The sequence below is a fragment of the Molossus molossus genome, unplaced genomic scaffold, assembly GCF_014108415.1.
Source record: "Molossus molossus isolate mMolMol1 unplaced genomic scaffold, mMolMol1.p scaffold_m16_p_8, whole genome shotgun sequence".
Classification (NCBI taxonomy): domain Eukaryota; kingdom Metazoa; phylum Chordata; class Mammalia; order Chiroptera; family Molossidae; genus Molossus; species Molossus molossus.
This window is the reverse complement of record NW_023425402.1, coordinates 2,843,821-2,868,993: the sequence shown is the minus strand read 5'-3', so window position 1 is coordinate 2,868,993 and position 25,173 is coordinate 2,843,821. Positions and strand designations below refer to the sequence as shown.

The following is a 25,173-nucleotide window of genomic DNA, read 5'->3' as shown; positions in this document are numbered from 1 at the left end:
AGGAGAGAGTTGAACATGTGCAGACTCCATCACCCGGCAATCCCACTCTTAGGAATAAACTGATGCTTGCTACTCAAAGTGTGGTCCACAGGCCCGCAGCTTATGGAAATGGAATTTCAGGCCCAATTCTGTCCCAATGACTCAGAACCTGCACTGCAACAAATCTCCACATGATTTATGTGCACGGTGAATAAAGCTGGGGAAGCACTTAATCTTCAAACATTTTTGCTCATGTTAAAAGAATTTTGCAAACAATGTACCCCCTTGCACACTTTTATGCTGCTATCTAATCTTTCCTCAAATGCTTAAGTAGTTAAAAAAGGATGCAATTTTCCAGTGTGTTGTAAACATTGGCCTTTTAAAAGAAGTAATTTCACTCTTTTAACCATAGCCTCTATGATTCATTAAAAAGTACATGATCACACTCTTTTTAAACAGTCAGAAATTTCACATTGTTCCATTTCTTTTGAATTCATATTTATATTTCTACCTCCCAAAACATTACCCTAATATATTTTATGCTTGAATGTCTTCTATGCCCTAGCCAGTGTGGCTCAGTTGGTTGGGCATCATCCCAGTTAGGACACATGCTAGGATTTTGAGCTCCATCTAATCCCTGGTGAGAATATCCTCTGGTGAGAATTAACCCAAAAAAATCCTGGTAGGAGGCGAGCAGGAAGCAATCAATGTTTCATTTTCACATCCATGTTTCTCACTCCCTCTCCTTTCCTCTCTCTCTCTCTCTAAAAAAAGCAATAAAAAACATTTTTAAAAAAAGAAAGTCTAGCCCTGGCCGGTTTGGCTCAGCGGTTAGAGCATCGGCCTACAGTCCAGAGAGACCCGGGTTCGGTTCCCACTAAGGGCACGTACCTGGGTTGCAGTTCGTTCCCCGCCCTGGTTGGGTCATGCGGGTGGCAACCACTTGATGTGTCCCTTTCACGTCGATGTTTCTCTTTCTCTCTCTGTCCCTCCCACTCTATCTGAACAGAAAATGGAAAAAATGTCCTCGGGTGAGGATTAAAAAAAAAAAAAGGAAGTCTAGCCCTGGCCAGTTTTGTTCAGCAGATAAGCCTGAGGACCAAAGGGTCTTGGATTTGATTCCCAGGCAGGGGCACTTGCCGGGGTTGCAGGTTCGATCCCTGGCCCCATTTGGGATCATGCAGGAAGCAACCAATCAATGTGTCTCTCACGTCCATGTTTCTCTCTCTCTCTCCAACCTCCCACTCTATCTGAAGATAAATGAAAAAATATCCTTGGGTGAGGATTTAAACAAAATTAAAAATAAAAGAGGAAGACACAGAGTCAAGGCACCACCTAAACACTGGTACATCCCTTGAGTTCAGGAGTTCACTTTAAGTCAGGAACAAACTTTTTATGGGTGGATGCTGATTGAACTGAAGAGTAATGTCTTCAACAGTCAATCATTTACTGCATGACTTTTATTTGCAAAACATAATCCATGACATAATTCCTGCCCTGGCAGGTTTGGCTTAGCAGTTATAGTGTCAGCCTGGGGACTGAAGGGTCACGGGTTCAATTTCCGATCAAGGGCACGTACCTAGTTTGCAGGTTTGAGCCCCCGCCCCAGTTGGGGTCTGCAGGAGACAACCAACCTGTGTCTCTATCACACAGATGTCTCCCCCCCCCACTTCTGCTCTCTCTAAAATATCCTCTGGTGAGAATTAACCAAAAAAAATCCTGCTATCAAGATGTTTCCTGGGGTCCAGCTGGTGTGGCTCTGTAGATTGAGCATCATCCCATGCACCAAGAGGTCACCGGTTCGATTCCTGGTCAGGGCACATGCCCAGGTTGCGGGCTCAATTCCCAGAAGGGGGCATGCAGGAGGCAGCCAAATGATGTTTCTCTCTCATCGATATTTCTATCTCGCTCTCCCTTTCCCTTTCTATCTAAAAATCAATAAAAACAATTAAAAATTAATAAAAATATTTTTATTTTTTTATTTTTTTATCCTCACCCGAGGACACTTTTTCATTCTTTGTTCAGATAGGGCAGGAGGGAGAGAGAGAAACATCGATGTGAAAGGGACACATCGAGTGGCTACCACCCGCACAACCAACCAGGGCCGGGGACAAACTGCAACCGAGGTACGTGCCCTTAGCGGGAACCGAACCGGGGTCTCTCCGGACCGCAGGCCAATGCTCTAACCGCTGAGCCAAACCAGCCAGGGCAATAAAAATATTTTTAATAAAAGATGTTTACTGGGGAAACCAGATTGTGAATGCATTATATAAAGTATATATTATAAATTCTGGTGTCATCAAAATTGATGTGTAAGGAAAACGCTGTAGTATCCTGGAATATGTAGTTAATCCAATTCACAGGAAACTGGGGCTCCCTCACTTAGACTTGGATGGGTGAGAAAGTGTGGGTATGAGAAGCGGGGAGGGACACCCTTCAAGGCGCTAATAAATGCTGGTACTGAAGCTGTGGAGACTGCAGCTTCGTGTGGGAATGACAGAGAAAGAGACAGCAGAGGTGGAGAGTTGAGGGAGGTTTCCTTTAGGGCGGTGAAGCTCTGACCTTGTCAATTTGGTGGAGGGATGGTTGCAGTGGGAAGATTAAAGAGAGTAGAATCTTACTAACAAGATTAGAAGTAGTAATACTAAGGCTACTTGTATAGCCGGGGTGAAATGGATGGCAATGTCATCGACAGTTCAGATGGAAGTCTGGAGGGCCTTTGCCTTGGCAAGAAGTGGAGGATGGATGGGCTTTTCTACCCGAGATGGAGGAAAGTTGAGGGCACTGGACTGTCCGGCCGGAAGGGCTGGGGTGGTTACTAGCTTCAGAAGAGTTGGGGAAAATCTGGAAGTGTGGCTGGAGGAACTTTGAACATACTCAACAGCGGATGAACGCGTGGGCAACAGGAACCAACAGCTCAGAGCGCCTCGGGCGGCCAGGGGCCCTGGGAGGGGCCGTGGCGGTAACCTCGGCCCGCTCGGCACCGCTGGGCTCGAGCGGTACCACCCGCGGGCAGGTGGCAGCGCCGCCCGCCAGAGACCAGCCCTGGGGGCGCGGCGGGCGAGGACGCGCGCGGGAGGACGCAGAGCGGGTGGGGGCGGGCCCAAGCGAGCGGGCCTCCGCGCGGCACTTGACACGCACGCGCAGACGGGCCGTCAGGCCGGAGGCACAGAGGAGGGGGAGCGAGAACGAAAGGGGTGTGGAACGTATTTCCGCTCTGGCGGACAAATAATACCGGCCAAAGGGGAGGCCAGGCCCTCCGGCCCTTTAACCGTGTGGGGGGGCTGGTGAAGAAAGGGGGGTCGGGAAGGGGAGAACTCCTGCTCCTTTAATTCCCTCCCCTCTTCCTCCTCCCAGAGTTCTTGCCGCGGCCGCCGCGCGCGGAGCCTGGAACACACGGCACGAGCCGCCCCCGCCCCTCCCCCCTGACGCCCACGCGGAGCCGGCCCCGCGCGCGCGCCCGGTGCACCCCCGCGCCTGCGCGTTGCCCAGGCCCTGCCTGAGTGTGGGGGCGCCTGCGGCCCCGGGGGGGTGGGGGAAGTAGGGGGGAAAAAAACAGCACGCGGACCAGGGCCAGGTGAGAGGCGCGTGCACTCAGGGTCGTGGGGCTGGGGGGGCGTGCCATGGAGCTCTGAGCGTGGGGGGGGGCGTGCACCATGCGTGCAGTTGGTGGGGGGAGGACGTGAAAGGCGCGTGCAAACGTGCAGGGGGGGGCGGAGGAAAGAGGCAGCGGGTAAAGGGGGCGGGGTGAGAAGATCCTGCAACCCCGGCGTCCCACAGCCCAGAGCCTCAGGCCTCTACTCCTCCTGTTAACGTGGGCGCGAGGGCTCGCCCCATTCTTGCGGGCGGTTGGGCTGGGGGTATGGACACCGCTGCCCCGCCCCCGGGAACCACGCCTCCCTCCCCTTGGAGGGACAGCGCCTCCCCCCGGGACTGGGGAAACTGAGGATGAGGCCTGAAGACTGGGAGATGTGAAGTTGGGGGGCCGGGCAAGAATGGGGACGAGGGACCTGGAGCCTTGTCTTAGGAAAGCCAGAGACCTTTGTCTCTGACCGGTTTCCTTCCTAACCAGGGTTGCCCACCCCCCCGCCACAATGGCCTCTGGGGTGGAAGTCCTGCGCTTCCAGCTGCCGGGCCACGAGGCTGCTACACTGCGGAACATGAACCAGCTCCGCGCAGAGGAGCGGTTCTGTGACGTGACCATTGTGGCTGACAGCCTCAAATTCCGCGGTCACAAGGTCATCCTGGCTGCCTGCTCCCCTTTCCTGCGGGACCAGTTCCTGCTGAACCCCAGCTCTGAGCTACAGGTCTCACTGATGCACAGTGCTCGCATAGTGGCCGACCTGCTTCTCTCCTGTTACACCGGTGCCCTGGAATTCGCCGTCAGGGACATCGTGAACTACCTGACAGCGGCCTCCTACCTGCAGATGGAGCACGTGGTGGAGAAATGCCGGAACGCCCTCAGCCAGTTTATCGAGCCCAAAATAGGCCTCAAAGAGGATGGGGTCAGCGATGCCAGCCTTGTGAGCAGTGTCAGTGCCACCAAATCCCTCCTCCCTCCTGCCAGGACCCCAAAGCCAGCCCCCAAACCCCCACCGCCACCCCCTCTACCCCCTCCGCTCCTGCGGCCTGTGAAGCTAGAGTTCCCACTGGATGAGGACCTGGAGCTGAAGGCCGAGGAAGAGGATGAGGACGAGGAGGAGGATGTGTCTGACATCTGCATCGTCAAGGTGGAGTCTGCCCTGGAGGTGGCACACCGGCTCAAACCTCCCGGAGGTCTGGGAGGAGGTCTGAGCATCGGAGGCTCAGTTAGCAGCCACCTGGGGGAGCTGGCCCAGAGCAGCGTGCCCCCCAGCACTGTGGCCCCACCACAGGGTGTGGTGAAAGCTTGCTACAGCCTGTCTGAGGACGCAGAAGGGGAGGGCCTGCTGTTGATCCCCGGAGGTCGGGCCAGCGTGGGGGCCACCTCCGGCCTGGTGGAGGCAGCAGCAGTGGCCATGGCTGCCCGGGGGGCGGGGGGCAGCCTGGGATCGGGGGGTAGCCGGGGCCCCCTGCCCGGTGGCTTCTCCAGTGGTAACTCCCTGAAGAACATCAAGTGCACCAAGTGCCCAGAGGTGTTCCAGGGCGTGGAGAAGTTGGTCTTCCATATGCGGGCGCAGCACTTCATCTTCATGTGCCCACGCTGCGGCAAGCAGTTCAACCACAGCAGCAACCTCAACCGCCACATGAACGTGCACCGCGGCGTCAAGTCGCACTCTTGTGGCATCTGCGGCAAGTGCTTCACGCAGAAGTCCACGCTGCACGACCACCTCAACCTGCACTCAGGAGCAAGGCCCTATCGCTGCTCCTATTGCGACGTGCGCTTTGCTCACAAGCCTGCAATTAGGCGGCACCTCAAGGAGCAGCACGGCAAGACCACAGCGGAGAACGTGCTGGAGGCCAGCGTGGCTGAGATCAATGTCCTCATCCGCTAGTGCTAGCCCAGCAGGCGCTGTGTCCCTGGGCTTGGTGGGAAGGGATTCCTTGGCCCAGGAGAATTGGGGTTTGGGGGTCAGTGACAGGCAGGTATGGTGGGGAGCTTGAGCAGACACATATCCTGAGGAAGGGGCCCAAGATTCCTTGGACAGAAGATCCTGCCTCTTCAGAAGAAAAGGATGGAGAGGGAGAGGGTTGGTTCTTTGAGACGGCCAGGGAATACGGGGTCCCAGGGAAAGACTGTCTTCCCTTAGAGATGCATGGATATGTGAAAGGAGGGAAAGGGTCCTACAGAATGAGAAGGCAAAAGGACTGGAAAATGTTTTATTCCTGGCTAAGCCTGCCGGGAAGAAATCTGACATTTCTTGAGGTAGGGGTGGGTGGGAGGGAATTGGGAGGGAATATGGCAGGAATTCCTTACATGCTCCTCTTAGAATAGATCCTTGGGAGAGGGATTGGTAGGGGGAAGGATTATTGAACCCCACAAAAGGAAAGGGGGACAAGGTCTTGCATGCTGGGGAATGGGACTGTGGGTACAAGGCTCACCAAAATCTAGGGAGACAAGGTGACAGGTAAGAGAACATGGGGGTGAGCATCCTGGGTAGCTATCGGGAAGTGGGGTACAATAGCAAGAACAGGGAATGGTGGGGGTGGGGGTAGGGCACTTAGATGAAAGGACACAAGAAGAGCTGTTTAGGGGGAGGGAGAGGAGTAGAGACATACAGTATTTTTTAAAAAAACGTATTTTTTAGGATTTTTTCAGGAGTTTGGGGTTTTCAGTTTTTTGTTTTTGTTTTCCACAAAATAAAAAAAAAAAATCTTTTTTTTTTTTTCTTTATACTCTGGCAACTGCGTGTAAATGACTGTCCCATCCTAGACAGCCTCTTATATTGCTCAATACCCAGAGGTCACAATTCACGCAGGTCCCATGCCTAAAGGAGGCTTGAAAGGGGAAGAGTAGTGGGACGAGCGGGCTCTTCTGGCCGGGACCAGTTCTGAAACCTCAGCGCCTGGCAGATACCTCAAGCACAAGTGTTCCCTGACTATTTGGCAATAGTGATAATATGTGACCTGCTCCTCTATGAGGAGTTTGGTATCAGGGCCAGGGGTGGGCTATAGGTGTGATCATTGTGCCCACTGAAATTGTAAACAGGAACCTGTTTGGGCATTTTTGGTTAGGGGAAATGGTTCATGTCCTCACAAAAGCTAAAAATCATTAGGTTTGGATTAGGGTACAGGGAAAACTACAATTCTCAGAAAGTCCTATTGGAATAGTTCTTAAGACAACTACAGTTCCCAGAAGGCCGCGAATTGGCCTCAGGAGCCCTATATACAAACCACCTGCATGTGTCAAATACTGCTTGTGAAATCATACAGTTTCCCCACTTTGACCAGATGTAATACCTAAGGGGACCATACCCTAAATAGTTCTATCAAGGTTGTACATCTTGGCCTAATGTTCATACTTCCACCGTCTGCTGGGCTATGACCCACAGAGTGCCTAACTATGCTTGTGAAGTGTTTGGCAAAATAGGTTACTTATTAGTGTCACCAGACAGTAATCACTGGGGGCTTACCAGGATTCCTAGCTTACCTGCTGAGTAACATGTCTGGCATAAAAAGAAAACCCCCAGGTTTTCAAAAGGGGACATGAAACAGCTTGCTAGAAATGAGAGTAAAGGTGCCCTCTGTGTGTCACCATTGCCCCCTTCTTTTCTTTTTCAAATTATAAGAGAGAGTTAATTTGGAAGGTTACAGAGGTAGTAAAATTGAGCCAGCTAAGCAGCTGTGAAGGCTCAGGAAACAAGTTACAGAGGCTTTCAAGGGCCCTTAGAGCTTAGGAGAGAGAAAGGCAAAGGTAAGGTGCCTGGAGGGGAGAAGAGCGGGAAGGGAAAGGTGCCCGCGTGCTCCCAAGAGGGAGAACGAGTCCCCATCGCCCTCTTCTTGCTCGTTGGAGAAGCCAGGCCAAAGCTGAGGCCTAGCCTTCTATCTGGAGACTCAGAAACTGGAAAGCACCTAAAAGTGTGAGAAGCACACGCAGACCAGATTGGAAATACAGCCGCTGTCAGGAGGCTCAGACACTCCGCTTGTTACCCAAAACCTAGTGGGGGGAGAGACCACACCTGGACCCGGACGTGTCTCGCCTTGGGTCCCGTCCGTCCCCGCCACACACACACACACCCCCGCTGAGCTGAAATCAGGAATTGCAGAATGCTCCCCGCAGCCTCCAGCTCAGGGCAGCCTCCACCGCCTCCCAGGCCGCTCTCGGGGGAAAATGGCCAGAAAGCGCGCAGTGGCTCCTTTAAGGCTCCTCCTAGCCCTCCCTCCCAGCCCACGTGACCCGGGGCGGCCGCGCGCCGGCTCAGCCCCCAGCGCAAGCGGCGATGGCGGCGGCGGCGGGAGCTGCAGCGGCGGCGGCCGCCGAGGTGCGGAAGGGGAGGGGGAGAGGCGGGTGCATGCCCGCGCGCGCGCCCGGGGGAAGCGCGCGCCCGTGCAATGCTCCGGGGGTGCAACGGGGCCGGGGGGCCCGGGCGGGACTTACAGCAATCCGGAGGGCCAGCACCGGGGGCGGATGAGGGGACCAGGGGGTGGGAGGTGGGGGGAGTGGGCACGGAGGCGCGCGTGCAGCCGCTGGCTGTTCCCGAGTGGGCGGCTGGCGCCGGGGCTCCAGGAGCACGCGCGAGGGGCACGAGGGGCCGTCCACCAGGCTGGGGGGCAGCGGGCGCTGGAGGGGTTGGTGTCCGGGGTCCCCGCGGCCTGGGGGACAAAGGGGGAGCGGCGCGTGCAGCCGGGAGGAGGGGGCGGGGCCGGTGCGTGGAGGCCCCGCCCCCTCCCCCTCCTCTCTTCTCGGCCCCTGAGATGCGGGGTCTACCGAGAGGCAGGGGGCTGATGCGGGCCCGGGGGAGGGGTCGTGCGGCCCCTCCGGGCAGCCGAGGCCGCGGAAGGGGGGGCGCCCATAGAGGAAGAGGTAGGCCCCGGAGCCTACTCTCTCTTCCCAGGGCCCAGGCGTCCTGGGCTCCCCAACTTCCTACCGGGTTGACCAGCCCTCCTATCCCTTGTGTCGTCTCCCAGGGGGAGGGCCCCGCCGAGATGGGGGCTCTGGTGCTGGACAAGGAGCCCAAAGGAGCCATCGAGAGAGGTGAGTAAAGCAGAAACGGGCTAGCTGGCAGACCTTTACTTCCCGAACACAGGACCCCTTGAGCCCTTAGCCCTGAACTTTTTCTCTTCCCTTACAGTTCATGGCTCTTTTGGGGACACCCCTCGTAGTGAGGAGACCCTGCCCAAGGCCAACCCCGACTCCCTGGAGCCTGCTGGCCCCTCATCCCCAGCCTCTGTCACCGTCACTGTTGGCGATGAGAGGGCTGACACTCCTGTAGGAGCCACACCACTCATTGGGGATGAACCTGAGAATCTTGAGGGAGATGGGGACCTCCAAGGGGGGCGCATCCTGCTGGGTGAGAGTCTGAGGAGGTTGGGGGTGAGGTGGGGCATCCTTCGACTCTGTCTTCTCTCTAATCTTGCCTCTGCCTACCTGCTTGTCTGTTTTCCAGGCCATGCCACAAAGTCATTCCCCTCTTCCCCCAGCAAAGGGGGTTCCTGTCCCAGCCGTGCCAAGATGTCAATGACAGGGGCCGGGAAGTCACCCCCATCAGTCCAGAGTTTGGCCATGAGGCTGCTCAGTATGCCAGGGGCTCAGGGGGTGGCAACATCAGGGCCTGAACCCCCTCCAGCTACAACCAGCCCAGAGGGACAGCCCAAGGTCCACCGAGCCAGGAAGACCATGTCCAAACCAGGAAATGGACAGGTGAGGCTCAGGGGAGTGTTGTGGGGGTGGGAGAGCTGGTAATCAACCCTCAACCTCTTGTGGGCTTTTTTTGTATAATTTAGCTTCAGGGTTTTTTTTTTTAATCCATTCACAGTTTTACATGTTTACCAAGGGGCTATTACGTGTCACATTCTGGGTTGGGACTTAATGTGTGAACAAAGAGACAAGTTCCTGTCTTACTGGAGTTTGCATTCGTGGGAAGAGGGAAGTAGAAGAGAACAAATGTTAAAGATTTGTTGCGTATGTAGTTAATGTCTTAATTACTCTTAAGGTAATAATTATGTAAAGAAACTTCAAACCACTCTTCCTTTTTGCCTCAAAGCAAGCCCCCAGGGAACTTTTTCCTTCAGTAGAAACTGCCCCTGCTCCATTTTAAGGGCTGTACGCCAATGGGGAAGGCAAGACAGAAATGACAAAAGCCCCCAGGATCTTTATGATTTTTAGGGCTGTTGATAGCATTAAGTTCTGTGTGTGGTTTGATTAGCTTTGGTCAAAGCCTTAACCTTTGCTTTCCCATCTGTAAAATGGGAAGAAAGGGCCTGCTGCACACTTGAAGAAGTAAGACTTAGGTGTGGGATGTGCTTGACACACTTCCTCTAGGGAGACAGCAGTTCTTGTTATAGCCACATCTAGTTGCTGCAGCTTCGGATGGCATTTTTGAGGGTGTGGCTCACCATCCCACCCCCATTTGTGGCTCCTGACTAGTCCAGGCCAAACCATAGCCGCTCCTGACCCTAAGTGTGCTCCCTCTCGGTCCCCAGCCCCCAGTCCCTGAGAAGAGGCCCCCTGAAGTACAGCATTTCCGCATGAGTGACGACGTGCACTCCCTGGGGAAGGTGACCTCAGGTCAGTCCCACCCCCCACCCACCTGTAGCTTGATGTGGCCTGTCCTAAGGGTTTAGAATACAAGCCTGGCTCCTTTCTTCTCTCCTTCCAGATGTGGCCAAAAGGAGGAAACTCAGCTCAAGAGGTGGCCTGGTGAGCAGGGAGAGGCAGGAAAAAAGTCTTCTCCACCTGGGGGCCACTGCACGGGAGCCCCAAACTAGGGCTTCATCCTGCCCTCAAGGGAAATGGGTTGGTGGGGAGTGCTAGCAGCTTTAATTGTTCTCATCTTTTTCTAGTCGGAGGAGTTGGGTTCTGCCCGGGGTTCGGGAGAAATGACCCTGGAGAAGGCGAATCCTGGGCCCCTGGAGGAGTGGGAGACAGTGGTGGGGGAGGACTTCAGCCTCTACTACGACTCCTACTCTGTGGATGAGCGTGTGGACTCTGACAGCAAGGTGGGAGGGAGCCGGCCTGCTGCCCCTTGGCTAGGGCTCACTCTTCAGTCTGTCCTGCCACCCCCCTTTTCACTCTTTTTTATCTTCTGAACACCCACTAGTTTATTGCCCCATACTGTTTATAACTGACTGCTGTGTGTGCTGCACCCCAACCCCTCCACAGTGACCACCAACCATTTTATGGTTTGTTTGTTTCCTTGTTTATTCCTTTGTTCTTGGTCTGGTTTTATCTCATATGTGTTTGTCTATGTACTGTAATGCTTAGTGTTGCCTGTTTTGCTTTTTATTTAATGTTTTATCATGGAAACTTTCAACTACAGATGGTCCTTGAACAACACAGGTTTGACCTTCATGGGTCCTCTTACACACGGATTTTTTTCCAATAAATACCATAAATGAGTCCTATGTAGCCATCGATACATAGCTGATTTTTTTAAATTAATGTTTTACATTCAATTAAAATTTTTTCTATCTTTATTGATTTGAGAGAGAGAGAGAATGACATCAGTGAAAGAGAACATGCCCCCCACTGGGGATCGGGCCCACAACCTGGGCATGTGCCCTGACCGGGAATCAAACCAGTGACCTCTTGGTGCAGGGTCAACACTCAACCACTGAGCCACACCGGCCGGGCTAATTTTACTTATCAATTACAGTAGACATACATTATATTCGTTTTGGGTGTAGAATGTAATGATTAAACATTTATATACCTTACAAAGTGATCACCCCAGTAAGTGTAGCACACATCTGACACTATTTGTAGTTAGTGTAATACTATTGACTGTATACCCTGTGCTGCACTTGACATCCTCGTGACTTTTTATAACGCAATTTGTACTTCTTAATCTCTTCTGCTTTTTCACACAGCCTCCCCAACCCCCACCCATCTGCAATCATCAAAATGTTCTCTGCATCTTTGAGTTTGTTTCTGGTTTTGTTTGTTTATTTTGTTTTTTGATTCTACATACAAGTGAAATCATGGCATTTGTTTTTCTCTGACTTACTTCACTCAGCATAATATACCCTCTAGGTCCATCCATATTGCACATGGCAAGATTTCGTTCATTCTTTATGGACGAGTAATGTTCCATTGTATATATGTACCACTTCATTTTTTTTTTTTTTTTTTAGTATGTTTTTATGGATTGTTTTAGAGAGGAAGGGAGAGAAACATTGATCAGCTGCCTCCTGCACGTCCCTCACGGGGGATCGAGCCCTCAACCCGCGCAGGTACCCTGACCAGGAATCAAACTGGGACCTCTCACCCCGGCCGGTTTGGCTCAGCGGTTGGAGCATCGGCCTGCGGTACAGAGACTCAGGTTCAGTTCCCATTAAGGGCATGTACCTCGGTTGCAGTTTATCCCTGGCCCTGGTTGGTCGTGCGGGTGGCAGCCACTCGATGTGTCCCTTTCACGTCGATGTTTCTGTCTCTCTCTTCCTCTCTCTCCTTCCCACTCTATCTGAACAAAAAATGCAAAAATGTTCTCGGGTGAGGATAAAAAAAAAAAATTGGGACCTCTCAGTCCATGGGACAATGCTCAAAGCCACACCAGTGACTGTACCATATCTTCTTTATTCACTTGTCTGTTGATGAACACTTAGGTTGCTTCCATATCTTGGCTATTGTAAATAATGCTGCAATGAACATAGGGGTGCATGTGTATTTTGATTTAATATTTGGGTTTCTTAGTGGAATTGCTGGATCATATGGTAGTTCTATTTTTAATTTTTTGAGGCACCCTAATACTGTTTTTCATAGTAGCTGCACCAATCTGCATTTTTCTCCACATGCTTACCAATACTTGTTAACTTACTGATGATAGCCATTCTGACAGGTGTGGGGTGATAGCTCACTGTGGTTTTAATTTGCATTTTCCTGATGATTAATGATGTTGAACTCTTTGCATGTCTATTTGCCATCTGTATGTCCTTTATTTTTTTTAAATATTTTTTCTTTATTTTAGAGAGAGAGAGGAAGGGGGGTAGAGAGAGAGAAACATCGACTGGCCACCTCCTGCATGTCCCCCAATGGGGCTCAGGCCACAACCTGGGCATGTGCCCTGACCGGAAATTGAACTGGCGACCTCCTGATTCATGTGTAGACGCTCGGCTGGTGAGCCACAGGAACTGGGTGTATGTCCTCTTTAGAGATGTGTTTATTTCGATCCTTTGCCCATTTTTTAATTGAATTGTTTGGGGCTTTGTTTTTTTTTGGTGTTCAGTTATGCTTTTCTTATATATTTTAGATATTAACCCCTTATCAGATTTATCATTGGCAAATTTCTTTCTCCATTCAGTAGGTTGTCTTTGTTTTGCTGATGGTTTCCTTTGCTTTGCAAAACTCTTTAGTTTGATGCAATCCCATTTGTTTATTTTTTCTTTTGTTGCCCTTGCCTAAGAAGACATACCCAAAAAAATACTGCTAAGAGAAATGTTAGAAAGTTTACTGTGTATGTTTTTTTCTAAGAGTTTCATGAATTCAGTTCTTACATTTAAGCCTTTGATCCATTTTAAGATTATTCTTATATATGGTGTAAGGAGGTTTTATTATTTTGTATGTACCTATCCAATTTTCCCAACAGCACTTATTGAAGAGACTCTCCTACCCCACTTATTTCTTGCCTCCTTCATAACGCACAGCTGGTCTTGACACTCATCTACTCCTCCCCCAGCACACACCTCCTAGATTACTTTATTTATTTATTTTTAAATCCTCACCTGAGGATATTTTTTTTCCCATTTATTTTCAGATAGACTGGGGGTAAGGGAGAAAGAGACAGGGAGACATCGATGTGAGAGAGACAGACTTCGATTGATTGTCTGCCACACGACCCCAACCACGACCGGGGACCGAACCACAAGTGAGGTACGTGCCCTTGGCTGGAATACAACCCACGACTTTGGTCTGCAGACCGATGCTCCAGCCGCTAAGCCAAACCAGCCAGGGCGTACTACTAGATCATTTTATAGCAAATTGCAGACGTAACATTTTATCTGGAAATATTCCTATATATATCTCTAAACGTGATACCTCTTTATGTTTCTTAACATAATTTACATGACTGTTTCCACACCTAAAAAATTTACCGATGAGCCCTGGTTGGTTTGGCTCAGCGGTTAAAGCATCAGCCCTCAGACCAAAGAGTCCCAGGTTCGATTCAGGTCAAGGGCACATACCTTGGTTGCAGTTCGATCCCCGGCCCTGGTCAGGGTCATGCAGGAAGCAACCAATCAATGTGTCCCTCTCACATCGATGTTTCTCTCTGGTTCCCTCCCTCTCTCCCTTCCACTCTATCTGAAAATCAGTGGGAAAATATCCTTGGGTGAGGATTAAAAACAAAAAAATTTTTACCAATGATTTCTTCACTTCACTACCATTTAGTCTTCACATCTCAGTTGTTTGGTAAATGGGTTTTTGTTTGTCAAAATTCAGATGAAGTCCACACGTTGGTTTGGTTAACATTTGTCTTAGGTCTTTCTTAATGTGTAGTTTTCCCCATCTTCTGAAAAGTCTTTTTCTTGCTGTTTGTTGAAGAAACCAGGTCATTTGTACAACAATTCCTTACCTTTAGGAATTGGCTGGTAGGGTGGGATTGATGCGTTCCTTTGTGCTCAGTATTTCTTGAACTTGTAAACTGATGGATCTAAAAGCATGATCAGCCCTGGCCAGTTTTGCTCAGTGGTTAGAGCACCGCCTGCAGTCCAGAGAGACGTGGGTTTGGTTCCCGCTAAGGGCGCGTACATACCTCAGTTGCAGTTTGTCCCCGGCCCTGGTTGGTCGTGCGGGTGGCAGCCACTCGATGTTGATGTTTCTCTCTCTCTCTCTCCCTCCCACTCTATCGGAACAAAAAAAAAAGGAAAAATGTCCTCGGGTGAGGACCAAAAAAAAAATCCTGATCACCTTCAGGCGCACCTCCCCCACCACACTGCCGCTGGTCAAGTGCTTCCTGCTGTGTCACATCAAGAGGCATAGGATATCTGGACTGACTGGTGACGCTGCGATCCGTCCGTGTATTTAGGTGGTGTCAGCTTGATCCTTTAAAGTTCCTCATTAACTTTTCATCTAGTGTTTTTAGCAGGCATTGGTAGTCTTACCTGTTGATCCTATTTATGAACTTCATAGAAAGAGTATACTTACTTATACATACTATACATTTTCTTTCTGGAACTTAACTGTTTTTGTTTTTCTGTTGTTTTGCTTAATATTGTCTTGCCAAGATTCACGCGTGTTGTTGCTTCTAACCACTGCACCGCCCCTGTGTTGCTGTGTGATACTCTGCATCCCTTCTCTGTAGCCAGCTCTTTGCTCTTTTGCTGTAAGCACTCGCCTCCATGAGCAAGCCATCCTGGCTGGTGGTGGTTCTCTCTGTCCCACCTCCTAATCTGAGTGCTGGCAGTAGGATGTGCCCTTACTACCTCTCTCCCAAGTCCCCCCAAGAAAGATCTGTGGTCCAAGGGTCTGTTTACTCAGCCCCATTCTGCCTCTTCCAGTCTGAGGTTGAAGCACTGGCTGAACAACTGAGTGAGGAGGAGGAGGAAGAGGAGGAGGAAGAAGAGGAGGAGGAGGAGGAAGAGGAGGAGGAAGAAGAAGACGAGGAGTCGGGCAATCAGTCTGACAGAGTGAGAGCTGGAGGCTCTGGGGCCAGAGGTCTGAGTCCTTGGGAGTGAGGGCTGGGGCCAGGCTCTCTGACTGTTCCTCCTCCCCAGAGTGGTTCCAGTGGCCGGCGAAAAGCCAAAAAGAAATGGCGGAAAGACAGCCCATGGGTAAAGCCGTCCCGGAAACGGCGGAAGCGTGAGCCTCCGCGGGCCAAAGAGCCACGAGGTGAGGAGGCTCCTCTGCTGTAGGGCGCCCCCCTTCAGCCACCCCCCCGGCCCCCAGAGCGTGCACACACACGCTCCCGCATGTGCACTGCATGTACCCACACGTCAGGTCCCTGTGAGCTCGCACTCTCACTCTCTCTGTCTCTGTGTCAGGAGTGAATGGTGTGGGCTCCTCAGGCCCCAGTGAGTACATGGAGGTCCCTCTGGGGTCCCTGGAGCTGCCCAGCGAGGGGACCCTCTCCCCCAACCACGCTGGTAATTGCCAATTGCTGGGATAGGGAGCCACTAGGGTGCACCCTCAGGACCGGAGGGAAAGGGGAGGAGGGGGACCCCACTGGAGCTGGGGTGTCCATGGCCAGGCTTTGGGGATTCTGGAGCATGGAGGGAAAGGCAGGCAGGGTGGGGGTGAGTGACCCCACTAGGGGTCCCAGTGGGTAAGGGGCAGGGCCTCCCTAAGCTCCCTGTCTTCTCTGTCCAAGGGGTGTCCAACGACACGTCTTCACTGGAGACAGAGCGCGGGTTCGAGGAATTGCCCCTGTGCAGCTGCCGCATGGAGGCGCCCAAGATTGACCGCATCAGTGAAAGAGCGGGACACAAGTGCATGGCCACAGAGAGTGTGGACGGAGAGGTGGGCCTGTGGGCCGGGGAGAGCGGTGTGGGGCTGGCCACAGAGAGTGTGGACGGAGAGGTGGGCCTGTGGGCCGGGGAGAGCAGTGTGGGGCTGGCCAAAGAGAGTGTGGACGGAGAGGTGGGCCTGTGGGCCGGGGAGAGCAGTGTGGGGCTGGCCACAGAGAGTGTGGACGGAGAGGTGGGCCTGTGGGCCGGGGAGAGCAGTGTGGGGCTGGCCACAGAGAGTGTGGACGGAGAGGTGGGCCTGTGGGCCGGGGAGAGCAGTGTGGGGCTGGCCACAGAGAGTGTGGACGGAGAGGTGGGCCTGTGGGCCGGGGAGAGCAGTGTGGGGCTGGCCACAGAGAGTGTGGACGGAGAGGTGGGCCTGTGGGCCTGGGAGAGCAGTGTGGGGCTGGCCACAGAGAGTGGACGGAGAGGTGGGCCTGTGGGCCGGGGAGAGCAGTGTGGGGCTGGCCACAGAGAGTGGACGGAGAGGTGGGCCTGTGGGCCGGGGAGAGCAGTGTGGGGCTGGCCACAGAGAGTGGACGGAGAGGTGGGCCTGTGGGCCGGGGAGAGCAGTGTGGGGCTGGCCACAGAGAGTGTGGACGGAGAGGTGGGCCTGTGGGCCGGGGAGAGCAGTGTGGGGCTGGCCACAGAGAGTGGACGGAGAGGTGGGCCTGTGGGCCGGGGAGAGCGGTGTGGGGCTGGCCACAGAGAGCGGACGGAGAGGTGGGCCTGTGGGCCGGGGAGAGCAGTGTGGGGCTGGCCACAGAGAGTGTGGACGGAGAGGTGGGCCTGTGGGCCGGGGAGAGCGGTGTGGGGCTGGCCACAGAGAGTGGACGGAGAGGTGGGCCTGTGGGCCGGGGAGAGCAGTGTGGGGCTGGCCACAGAGAGTGTGGACGGAGAGGTGGGCCTGTGGGCCGGGGAGAGCGGTGTGGGGCTGGCCACAGAGAGTGGACAGAGAGGTGGGCCTGTGGGCCGGGGAGAGCAGTGTGGGGCTGGCCACAGAGAGTGGACGGAGAGGTGGGCCTGTGGGCCGGGGAGAGCAGTGTGGGGCTGGCCACAGAGAGTGGACGGAGAGGTGGGCCTGTGGGCCGGGGAGAGCGGTGTGGGGCTGGCCACAGAGAGCGGACGGAGAGGTGGGCCTGTGGGCCGGGCCCCAGCCTCCCCTCTCCTCTCCCGCTCGCCCACAGCTTTCGGGCTGCAGCGCTGCGATCCTCAAGCGGGAGACCATGAGGCCGTCGAGCCGCGTGGCCCTGATGGTGCTCTGTGAGGCCCACCGCGCCCGCATGGTCAAACACCACTGCTGTCCCGGCTGCGGCTACTTCTGTACGGCGGTGAGTGGCCGTGGGGCAGACCGGCTGTGCCCCACTGGTGGAGTGGCTCCCATGGCCTCACCATGTTGTTTCCCTGCCCCAGGGCACCTTCCTGGAGTGCCACCCCGACTACCGTGTGGCCCATCGCTTCCACAAGGCCTGTGTGTCCCAGCTGAACGGGATGGTCTTCTGTCCGCACTGTGGGGAGGATGCGTCTGAGGCCCAGGAAGTGACCATCCCCCGGGGGGATGGAGTGACCCCACCGGCTGGCACTGTGGCCCCTGCCCCCCCACCCCTGACCCAGGATGCCCCTGGGAGAGCAGACACTTCCCAGCCCAGGTACTGGCCTCTCCCTTCCCTACTGTCTGTTCCTTGTGTCGTGTCCCCCCCCCCACCCCCAACACCCTGTTGCCCCTGAGACATTGGCCCCTTCCCCCACAGCGCCCGGATGCGAGGGCAGGGGGAGCCCCGGCGCCCACCCTGCGACCCTGTGGCTGACACCATTGACAGCTCGGGGCCCTCTCTGACCCTGCCCAATGGGGGCTGCCTCTCAGCTGTGGGGCTGCCGCCTGGGCCAGGCCGGGAGGCCCTGGAAAAGGCCTTGGTCATCCAGGAGTCAGAGAGGTGAGTGGGGCTGGCTCTTGGGCATGGAGACTAAGGAGGGTTGGAAGGGCATATCTTCTGGCGTCAAGGCTGATGCTGGAGTCTCAGGAGCCCACCCGCCCTCCTTCCCCCATGGCAGGCGGAAGAAACTCCGCTTCCACCCTCGGCAGTTGTACCTGTCAGTGAAGCAGGGGGAGCTGCAGAAGGTCATCCTCATGCTGTGTGAGTATCTGCTCATCCGGTCAGCAAAGCTCATTGAGCCCCAGTGGTGCACCAGCCTTGGGCTGGGGCCAGGAGCGCAGTGAAGGGCTTCGTCCTCACCAGGAGGCCCCCCACTCGGCCCAGTGCACAGTGGGGGAAGAGCCGCTTTGACTCAGGCCGAGCTGGTGACCCTTGTTCCTTACTCTGGCATGTGCCCTGAAAAGCCTTCCTGGAGGAGGTACCACCCACCCCATAGCTCGCTTACCACTTGTCCCTCCCTCTCCCGGTGTGGCGGGCTCTCCCCGCAGTGGACAACCTGGACCCCAACTTCCAGAGCGACCAGCAGAGCAAGCGCACACCCCTGCATGCAGCCGCCCAGAAGGGGTCCGTGGAGATCTGCCACGTGTTGCTGCAGGTGAGCCGGGCCAGCCCTCTGCCTCGTTGACCAGGCCCTTTGACCCTTGCCTGGCCCCTCCCTGGTACCAGCCCACATGCCCCTGCTCACAGGCTGGAGCCAACATCAACGCCGTGGACAAGCAGCAGCGGACGCCACTGATGGAGGCCGTGGTGAACAACCACCTGGAGGTGGCTCGTTACATGGTGCAGCGCGGTGGCTGTGTCTATAACAAGGTGTGTGGGTGGGCCCGGCAGCGGGGCCCGGGGCGGAACCAGGTTAGAAGTGCCAGCCTGAGGACTTACTGTCCACGTCTCCCTCAGGAGGAGGACGGCTCTACCTGCCTCCACCACGCAGCCAAAATTGGAAACTTGGAGATGGTCAGCCTGCTGCTCAGCACAGGACAGGTGGATGTGAACGCTCAGGTCAGAAGCCCGGCAGCCCCGCCCCCAGCCCCTCAGTCCTTGGTTCAGCCTCAGGTTCTAGCCCCTCTTCCACCTCAGACGCCTCCCTGCAGCCCATGCTGCTCCATCTGTTGCGGCCGTTCTTTCTCATTCGTGTTTCTCTTTACTCTTTTCTCTTTTCTTGCTTCTTCTCTTTTTTAGTTTCCAGAGTACTGAGTTGCTGCCTTAATCTCTCAAGTTCCCAGTGAGACTCTGTATAAACTCTTAGTTTTCATGTGTTGTCTTCTCCGTTCATCCTGTGTCAGGAGGAGCCCCTGGAAGTTGAGTCCTGTGGCTTGTGACACGCCCAGAGCCTTTGGGAGCATCCGTGCCTTCCGCACGCTTACACACAAGCCTGTGTACCAGGCGTGTTGTCACTGCTGCGTCACTGCCTCTAGGACTTTGGAGTAGGCAACACCTAGGAAGTAGTATTTTTTAGAAAGAAAAAAGGCCGCTGCAGACTGGAGCAGTAGGCACTGTGGTTTCGCTTTGTGGTTGAGGGAGCAGTGGCTGGCCCGGGCGCGGCGGGGTCAGGGCAGAGCCGGCTCTGCTGGCCCCAGAGCACGTGCTCGTGGCCACGTGCCGCTTCGGTGGGCAGGGCAGCCGCGCTGGCTGTTGGGCTGCCCCAACCCTCTTCCCTCCCTCCCACAGGACAGTGGGGGCTGGACGCCCATCATCTGGGCCGCAGAGCACAAGCACATCGAGGTGATCCGCATGCTGCTGACCCGGGGCGCCGACGTCACCCTCACAGACAACGTAAGGGAGGATTGGCTTGGGCGGGGGAGTCAGGCTGGCTCAGCCCTGAACAAGGTGCAGGTTGGGCTCAAGGGCTCCCTCTCCCCTCAACCTCCACAGGAGGAAAACATCTGCCTGCACTGGGCCTCCTTCACTGGCAGCGCCGCCATCGCCGAGGTCCTCCTGAATGCCCGCTGCGACCTCCACGCTGTCAACTACCACGGGGACACGCCTCTGCACATCGCAGCCCGGGAGAGCTACCACGACTGCGTGCTGTGAGCCCCTGCCCGCCCCCCACCTAGCCCTCCACCGCCTCCTGCAGCCCCAGGCCCCACAGCCTCCTCTGCCCCCAGGTTGTTCCTGTCACGTGGAGCGAACCCTGAGCTGCGTAACAAGGAGGGGGACACTGCGTGGGACCTGACACCTGAACGCTCAGACGTGTGGTTCGCACTGCAGCTCAACCGCAAGCTCCGGCTCGGCGTGGGGAATCGGGCCATTCGCACGGAGAAGATCATCTGCCGGTGCGTGCTGGGCCTCCGTCCCTAGATGGCCCCCACCGCCCAGGCCCCACTGGGCCCTACAACGCCCGCAGACCCACCCCAGGCCCCACTGGGCCCTACAACGCCCCCAGACCCACCCCAGGCCCCACTGGGCCCTACAACGCCCCCAGACCCACCCCAGGCCCCACTGGGCCCTACAACGCCCCCAGACCCACCCCAAGCCCCATGGAACCCCAAGAACCACCTTCGGCTCCCCCAGTAGAACTATCAGATATAGCAAATAAAAGTAGAGGAAACGTGTATAAAAAAACACATAGTATTTAACGGATTTGTGCTGTATTCGGTTTCGGGCATCCACTAGGGGTCATGGACTGTTTTCCCTGGGGCTCAAGGGGGACTGCCGTATACATTCTCTGTACCGCAGGCCGACGCTCCAACCGCTGAGCCAAACCGGCCAGGGCTGCCGTATACATTCTTTTTAAGTGCACATGGAACATTTGCCAATACAGACTATATTTTTTTTTTTTTTCAGACTATATTTTTAAATTTTAAAAAGATTCAAATTATACAAAGCACGTATTCTGACTCCTGGAATTAAAGTAGCAATCAATAACAGAAAGATAGCTAAAATCCCTAAATATTTGGAAATTAACATACTTTTAAATAACCCCCATGGGTTATTAAAGAGAAAATCAAAATTTTTAAAAATGGGTTTAATACTGAATTGTACAAGTATTTATGAAAGAAGTGGTACCAATTCTATATAAACTCTTTCAGAAAATAAACATTTTTTAAAAGTAGAGGACATCCAATTCAATCAGAATCTCAGATGAACAGTTAGTACTTTTTTAGTGTAAAAGTGTCCAACGCAGCATTTGGGATGTGCCTATACTAAAAAAATATTTCTTGTTTATCTGAAATCTGAATTTAATGGGTGCTTTGCGTTTTATCTGGCAACTTCACTCCCCGTGCCCCAGTGAATACCCAGAACCCCCTTCCCTCCCAGCCCTCTCGCACCTACGAGAGCCCTCACACCATTTCTCTTTGCCAGGGACGTGGCCCGGGGCTACGAGAATGTGCCCATTCCCTGTGTCAACGGTGTGGATGGGGAGCCGTGCCCTGAGGACTACAAGTACATCTCTGAGAACTGCGAGACGTCCACCATGAACATTGACCGCAACATCACCCACCTGCAGGTGAAGCACCAGAACCTCCAGAAGGGATGGCAGAGCTGCCAAGTAGAGTGGGCACCTGCAAGGGAGGGTCTGGGAAGGAGCTCCTGGGGGCTCGATCCACCTGGAGAAGGGTCCTCTTACTAGGACACATGCAGGATCATACAGGTTCATGGTAGCCCTAGGGACACACCCTCAGCAACATCCTGATTCCCCTCACTATGGGACCATCCCACCCATGATCCTGAAACATGGACCCTAGAGAAAGGGCAGCAGTTGGAGCACTGGGAGCTGAGGGGTCAGGGCCGATCCTGAGGTTGAGCTCACCCTGCCTCCCACCCAGCACTGCACATGTGTGGACGACTGTTCCAGCTCCAACTGCCTGTGCGGCCAGCTCAGCATCCGCTGCTGGTATGACAAGGTACACCCTCGCCCTGCGGCAGAGGCGCTGCTCCTCCAGAGGAGCTGGCCTCGCCTGTCCCTCACCTGCCCTGGGGGGTGGCGGCAGAGAGGGCAGGGCCAGACCTGAATTGCCAGGACACTGCTAGGAGATGGGCCTGGCCCAGCGACATGCAATTTGCGGGGTCCTATCCTCTGACCTCAGAACACATGTGATGTCCACCGGCCTGGCCTCCCTATCCCCTGTCTCCGGGTTGGGCTCAGGGGAGGATTTTTCTGTGGGGTTTTGGAGGTCCTGGACAGCTGAGGTGGGACTACACAGAAACCACTGCCCTCCCCTCCCCCAGGACGGGCGGCTGCTCCAGGAATTCAATAAGATCGAGCCCCCACTGATCTTTGAGTGTAACCAGGCCTGCTCCTGCTGGAGAAACTGCAAGAACCGCGTGGTGCAGAGCGGCATCAAGTGAGCCCCTGCGGCCCCCCTCTCCCCATGTGCATGCGCGCGCGCGCACGCACACATGCATGCACACACATGTACGCACACTCTCCCATTCGCCCAGTGTCACCCTCTTTCTCACCCCCAGGGTGCGACTGCAGCTCTACCGAACAGCCAAGATGGGCTGGGGGGTGCGCGCCCTGCAGACCATCCCCCAAGGAACCTTCATCTGCGAGTGAGTGGGGCAGGGGTGGGGAGGGACCCCTGCCACTGCTGCCTCTTGTGCCCCTCTCGCTCTCCTTTTTGACAGGTCCCGCCTCTCACTGTCCCGTTCTGGCCAGCCTCTTCTGTCCCCTACCCCCAATCCAAGCACCCCACCTGCCCCACTCTGCCCAGACCATAGAGCTGTCCATCACCACTGCCCACATCTCCTCACTTCCCAGCCTCACATACCCTCTCCCTGTCTTGTTTGTTTTTTTGTTTTGGCTTTTTGCTTTTTTTTAAATCCTCACCCAAGGATGTTTTTTCCATTGATTTTTAGAGAGAGTGGGTGGGAGGGAGAGAGAGAGAGAGAAAAAAACATCGATATGAGAGAAACACATTGATTGGTTGCCCCCCAAATGCACCCCAGTAAGGATGGGGAATCAAACCTGTAACTCTTTGGTGAGCAGGCTGGCACTCACCGCTGAGCTGCCCAGCCAGGGCACCCTGCCTTTCTGAGCTGGGGAAAGCACCAGTTTGGGAGGGGAAAACCTGGGTTTGAGCCCCACTCTGTTTCCGTGTCCTCGGCCAAGTTATTTCACTGTTTTGCGCTTAATTTTTCTTGTCAAAATGGAGGTCATACCTTTCTGTGTACCTGCAGGGCCCTCGCTCCTCTTCATCAGTTTTCTCTGCCCAGCATCTGTAACCCCTGTCCTCTGGCTCCTCCTGGCTCATGGCCTTCAAACTTATCTAGGTTCTTGGCCTTTAAAAAGAAAAAGAGAAGGAACCCATTTGCCTGTTTAGGAACCATTCGTTTTTTTGTCATGGCATCTCTCAACTTCTCAAACAAGGAGCACCTTCTTCCTGGGCCTGTTTCCCTACCATCCTCTCACAGCACATCGGCCAGAACCTGCCCTTGCCTCACCCTCTGCTGCTGCTGCCTTCTGACAGCCCCCACCCACCCCTGCTCCATGTGCCTCGGCCTCGCCCCTGGTGTCTGACCCCCCCCCCCCTTTGCCAGCTCCTCCCTCTGCTCCCCAAGTGCCGTGTCCCCGCCCCGGCTCCTGGGCTTCATCCCTTTCTACAGCCCTGACCACCCCTGTCCTTCAGCCTGTGGCTTCTTGTCCACAAACCTCCTAGTGTCTAACCCTGAGCGGTCTCCCACCCAAGCCAACTGCCCACAGGCTCATCCTCGAACCCCAGAGGCCTGGCATTCATCCCTTCACCTCCCCTGCCACGTCTCCATGGGGACCTTGCATGCCAATGTCCCCGTGTTCACTCTGGTCCCACCTCTGGAGTGGGCCACTGATCCCCTCCCGGGTGAAGTCTCCTGTCCTCTGGGCCCACTTGGGGTGACCTGGGTCACCCTTGCCAGGGCCCAGCAGTGTTCATCTCTGACATTCACGGACACTGATTGGGGCATCTGACATAGTGAAAGAGGAGCCCGTGGGGTTGAGGGGACTTGGCCTGGAGCCAGCTCCCTTGGCCCTGCTCACCTTCAGAACCACCACCTCCTGCCCAGCAGGTATGTCGGGGAGCTGATCTCCGATGCCGAGGCTGATGTGAGAGAGGATGATTCTTACCTGTTTGACTTAGACAACAAGGTGGGCAGGAGGTCCCTCTGTCCCTTACTCCATCAGCACATGGAAACCTGGGGTAGGGGGACTGGTGGTCATTGGGTGGGGCATTGGCCTGGCACTAAGGGTGGTAAATGTGAAATGTGCCACTCTTCCCTCAGGATGGAGAGGTGTACTGCATCGATGCCCGTTACTACGGCAACATCAGCCGGTTCATCAATCACCTGTGTGACCCCAACATCATCCCTGTCCGGGTCTTCATGCTGCACCAAGACCTGCGATTCCCACGCATTGCCTTTTTCAGTTCCCGAGACATCCGCACCGGGGAGGAGCTGGGGTGAGGCTGGGCTCTGCCAGGGCTGTGAGAGGGCGGCCAGGGACGTGCAGCTGCAGAGAGCCCAGCTTGCAGCCTGGCTCGGAGTGCAGCTCCAGCGGCCCTGGAGGGCGAGCTGCACAGGCCTGAGCCTCCGAGAATCTGGTTTCAATGAGTTTGGGGTGGGGCTGGAGACTACATTCAGACAGGTTCCCAGGCTTTGCTGGTGCTGCAGATCCACAGAGCATAGGAGGGTTTAGAGCCTGTCAGGAGAGGGGGTGGGTGCAAGGGTCCCTCCTGGGGAGCAGGATCCACAGGGTTCTGGAGTGGGCCTGGGCAGTCAGGTCTGGGCCCCATACGCCTCCTGCTCTGACAGGTTTGACTATGGCGACCGCTTCTGGGACATCAAAAGCAAATACTTCACCTGCCAGTGTGGCTCTGAGAAGTGTAAGCACTCCGCCGAGGCCATCGCCCTGGAGCAGAGCCGCCTGGCCCGCCTGGACCCCCACCCCGAGCTGCTGCCTGAGCTCAGCTCCCTGCCCCCCGTCAACCCCTGAGAACGGACCATGCCCTCCCTCCCCACCCATGGATGCCACCAGCCCAGCAGCTGCCTCTGTCACTTGCTGCTCACATCCACACCCTCACCGGGGGCACTGCCGTCTCTCCCACTAGCCCGTCACACATTCCCGGCCAGAGACCCCAGCCAGGCCCTGGAGGTCTGACAGCCCCTCTCTCGGGGCTGGTTCCTCCCTGGGAGAGTGACTTCAGGGCTGGCCGACCCCCGCTCCCCATCCTCAGCTAAAGTTCGATGAACTGAAATGAGCCTCTATGCCACTGGTTTCCTTTGTTCTCAATAAATGTTGGGTTTGGTAACAAAGTGCCTAGGTGATTGC

General features: G+C 55.0%; 2 protein-coding genes across 5 annotated transcripts; both read left to right on the top strand.

Annotated features, from left to right (window-relative positions):
• Positions 1-3,322: 3,322 nt before the first annotated feature.
• Positions 3,323-5,752, top strand: ZBTB12 (zinc finger and BTB domain containing 12). The gene is made up of 2 exons (XM_036248739.1): positions 3,323-3,556; positions 4,052-5,752. The coding sequence occupies exon 2, from the start codon at positions 4,074-4,076 to the stop codon at positions 5,451-5,453; it is 1,380 nt and encodes a 459-aa protein (XP_036104632.1). The 5' UTR covers positions 3,323-3,556; positions 4,052-4,073; the 3' UTR covers positions 5,454-5,752.
• Positions 5,753-8,310: 2,558 nt separating this feature from the next.
• EHMT2 (euchromatic histone lysine methyltransferase 2) lies at positions 8,311-25,153 on the top strand. 4 transcript variants are annotated; one of them, XM_036248337.1, is made up of 27 exons: positions 8,311-8,593; positions 8,691-8,909; positions 9,006-9,259; positions 10,042-10,126; positions 10,218-10,258; positions 10,402-10,557; positions 15,052-15,180; positions 15,268-15,382; positions 15,535-15,636; positions 15,861-16,009; positions 17,184-17,327; positions 17,410-17,645; positions 17,748-17,930; positions 18,049-18,131; positions 18,419-18,525; positions 18,618-18,740; positions 18,828-18,929; positions 19,599-19,703; positions 19,803-19,957; positions 20,036-20,203; positions 21,234-21,378; positions 21,698-21,775; positions 22,101-22,216; positions 22,338-22,424; positions 23,916-23,994; positions 24,129-24,304; positions 24,657-25,153. In XM_036248337.1, exons 1-27 carry the CDS (start codon positions 8,314-8,316, stop codon positions 24,835-24,837), a joined length of 3,798 nt encoding a protein of 1,265 aa, XP_036104230.1. In that variant the 5' UTR covers positions 8,311-8,313; the 3' UTR covers positions 24,838-25,153. The 4 variants fall into 4 exon arrangements, with proteins under 4 accessions (XP_036104230.1, XP_036104231.1, XP_036104232.1 ...); XM_036248339.1 differs by having other exon boundaries at positions 8,441-8,593; positions 23,913-23,994; positions 24,657-25,109; XM_036248338.1 differs by lacking the exon at positions 15,535-15,636.
• Positions 25,154-25,173: the final 20 nt, after the last annotated feature.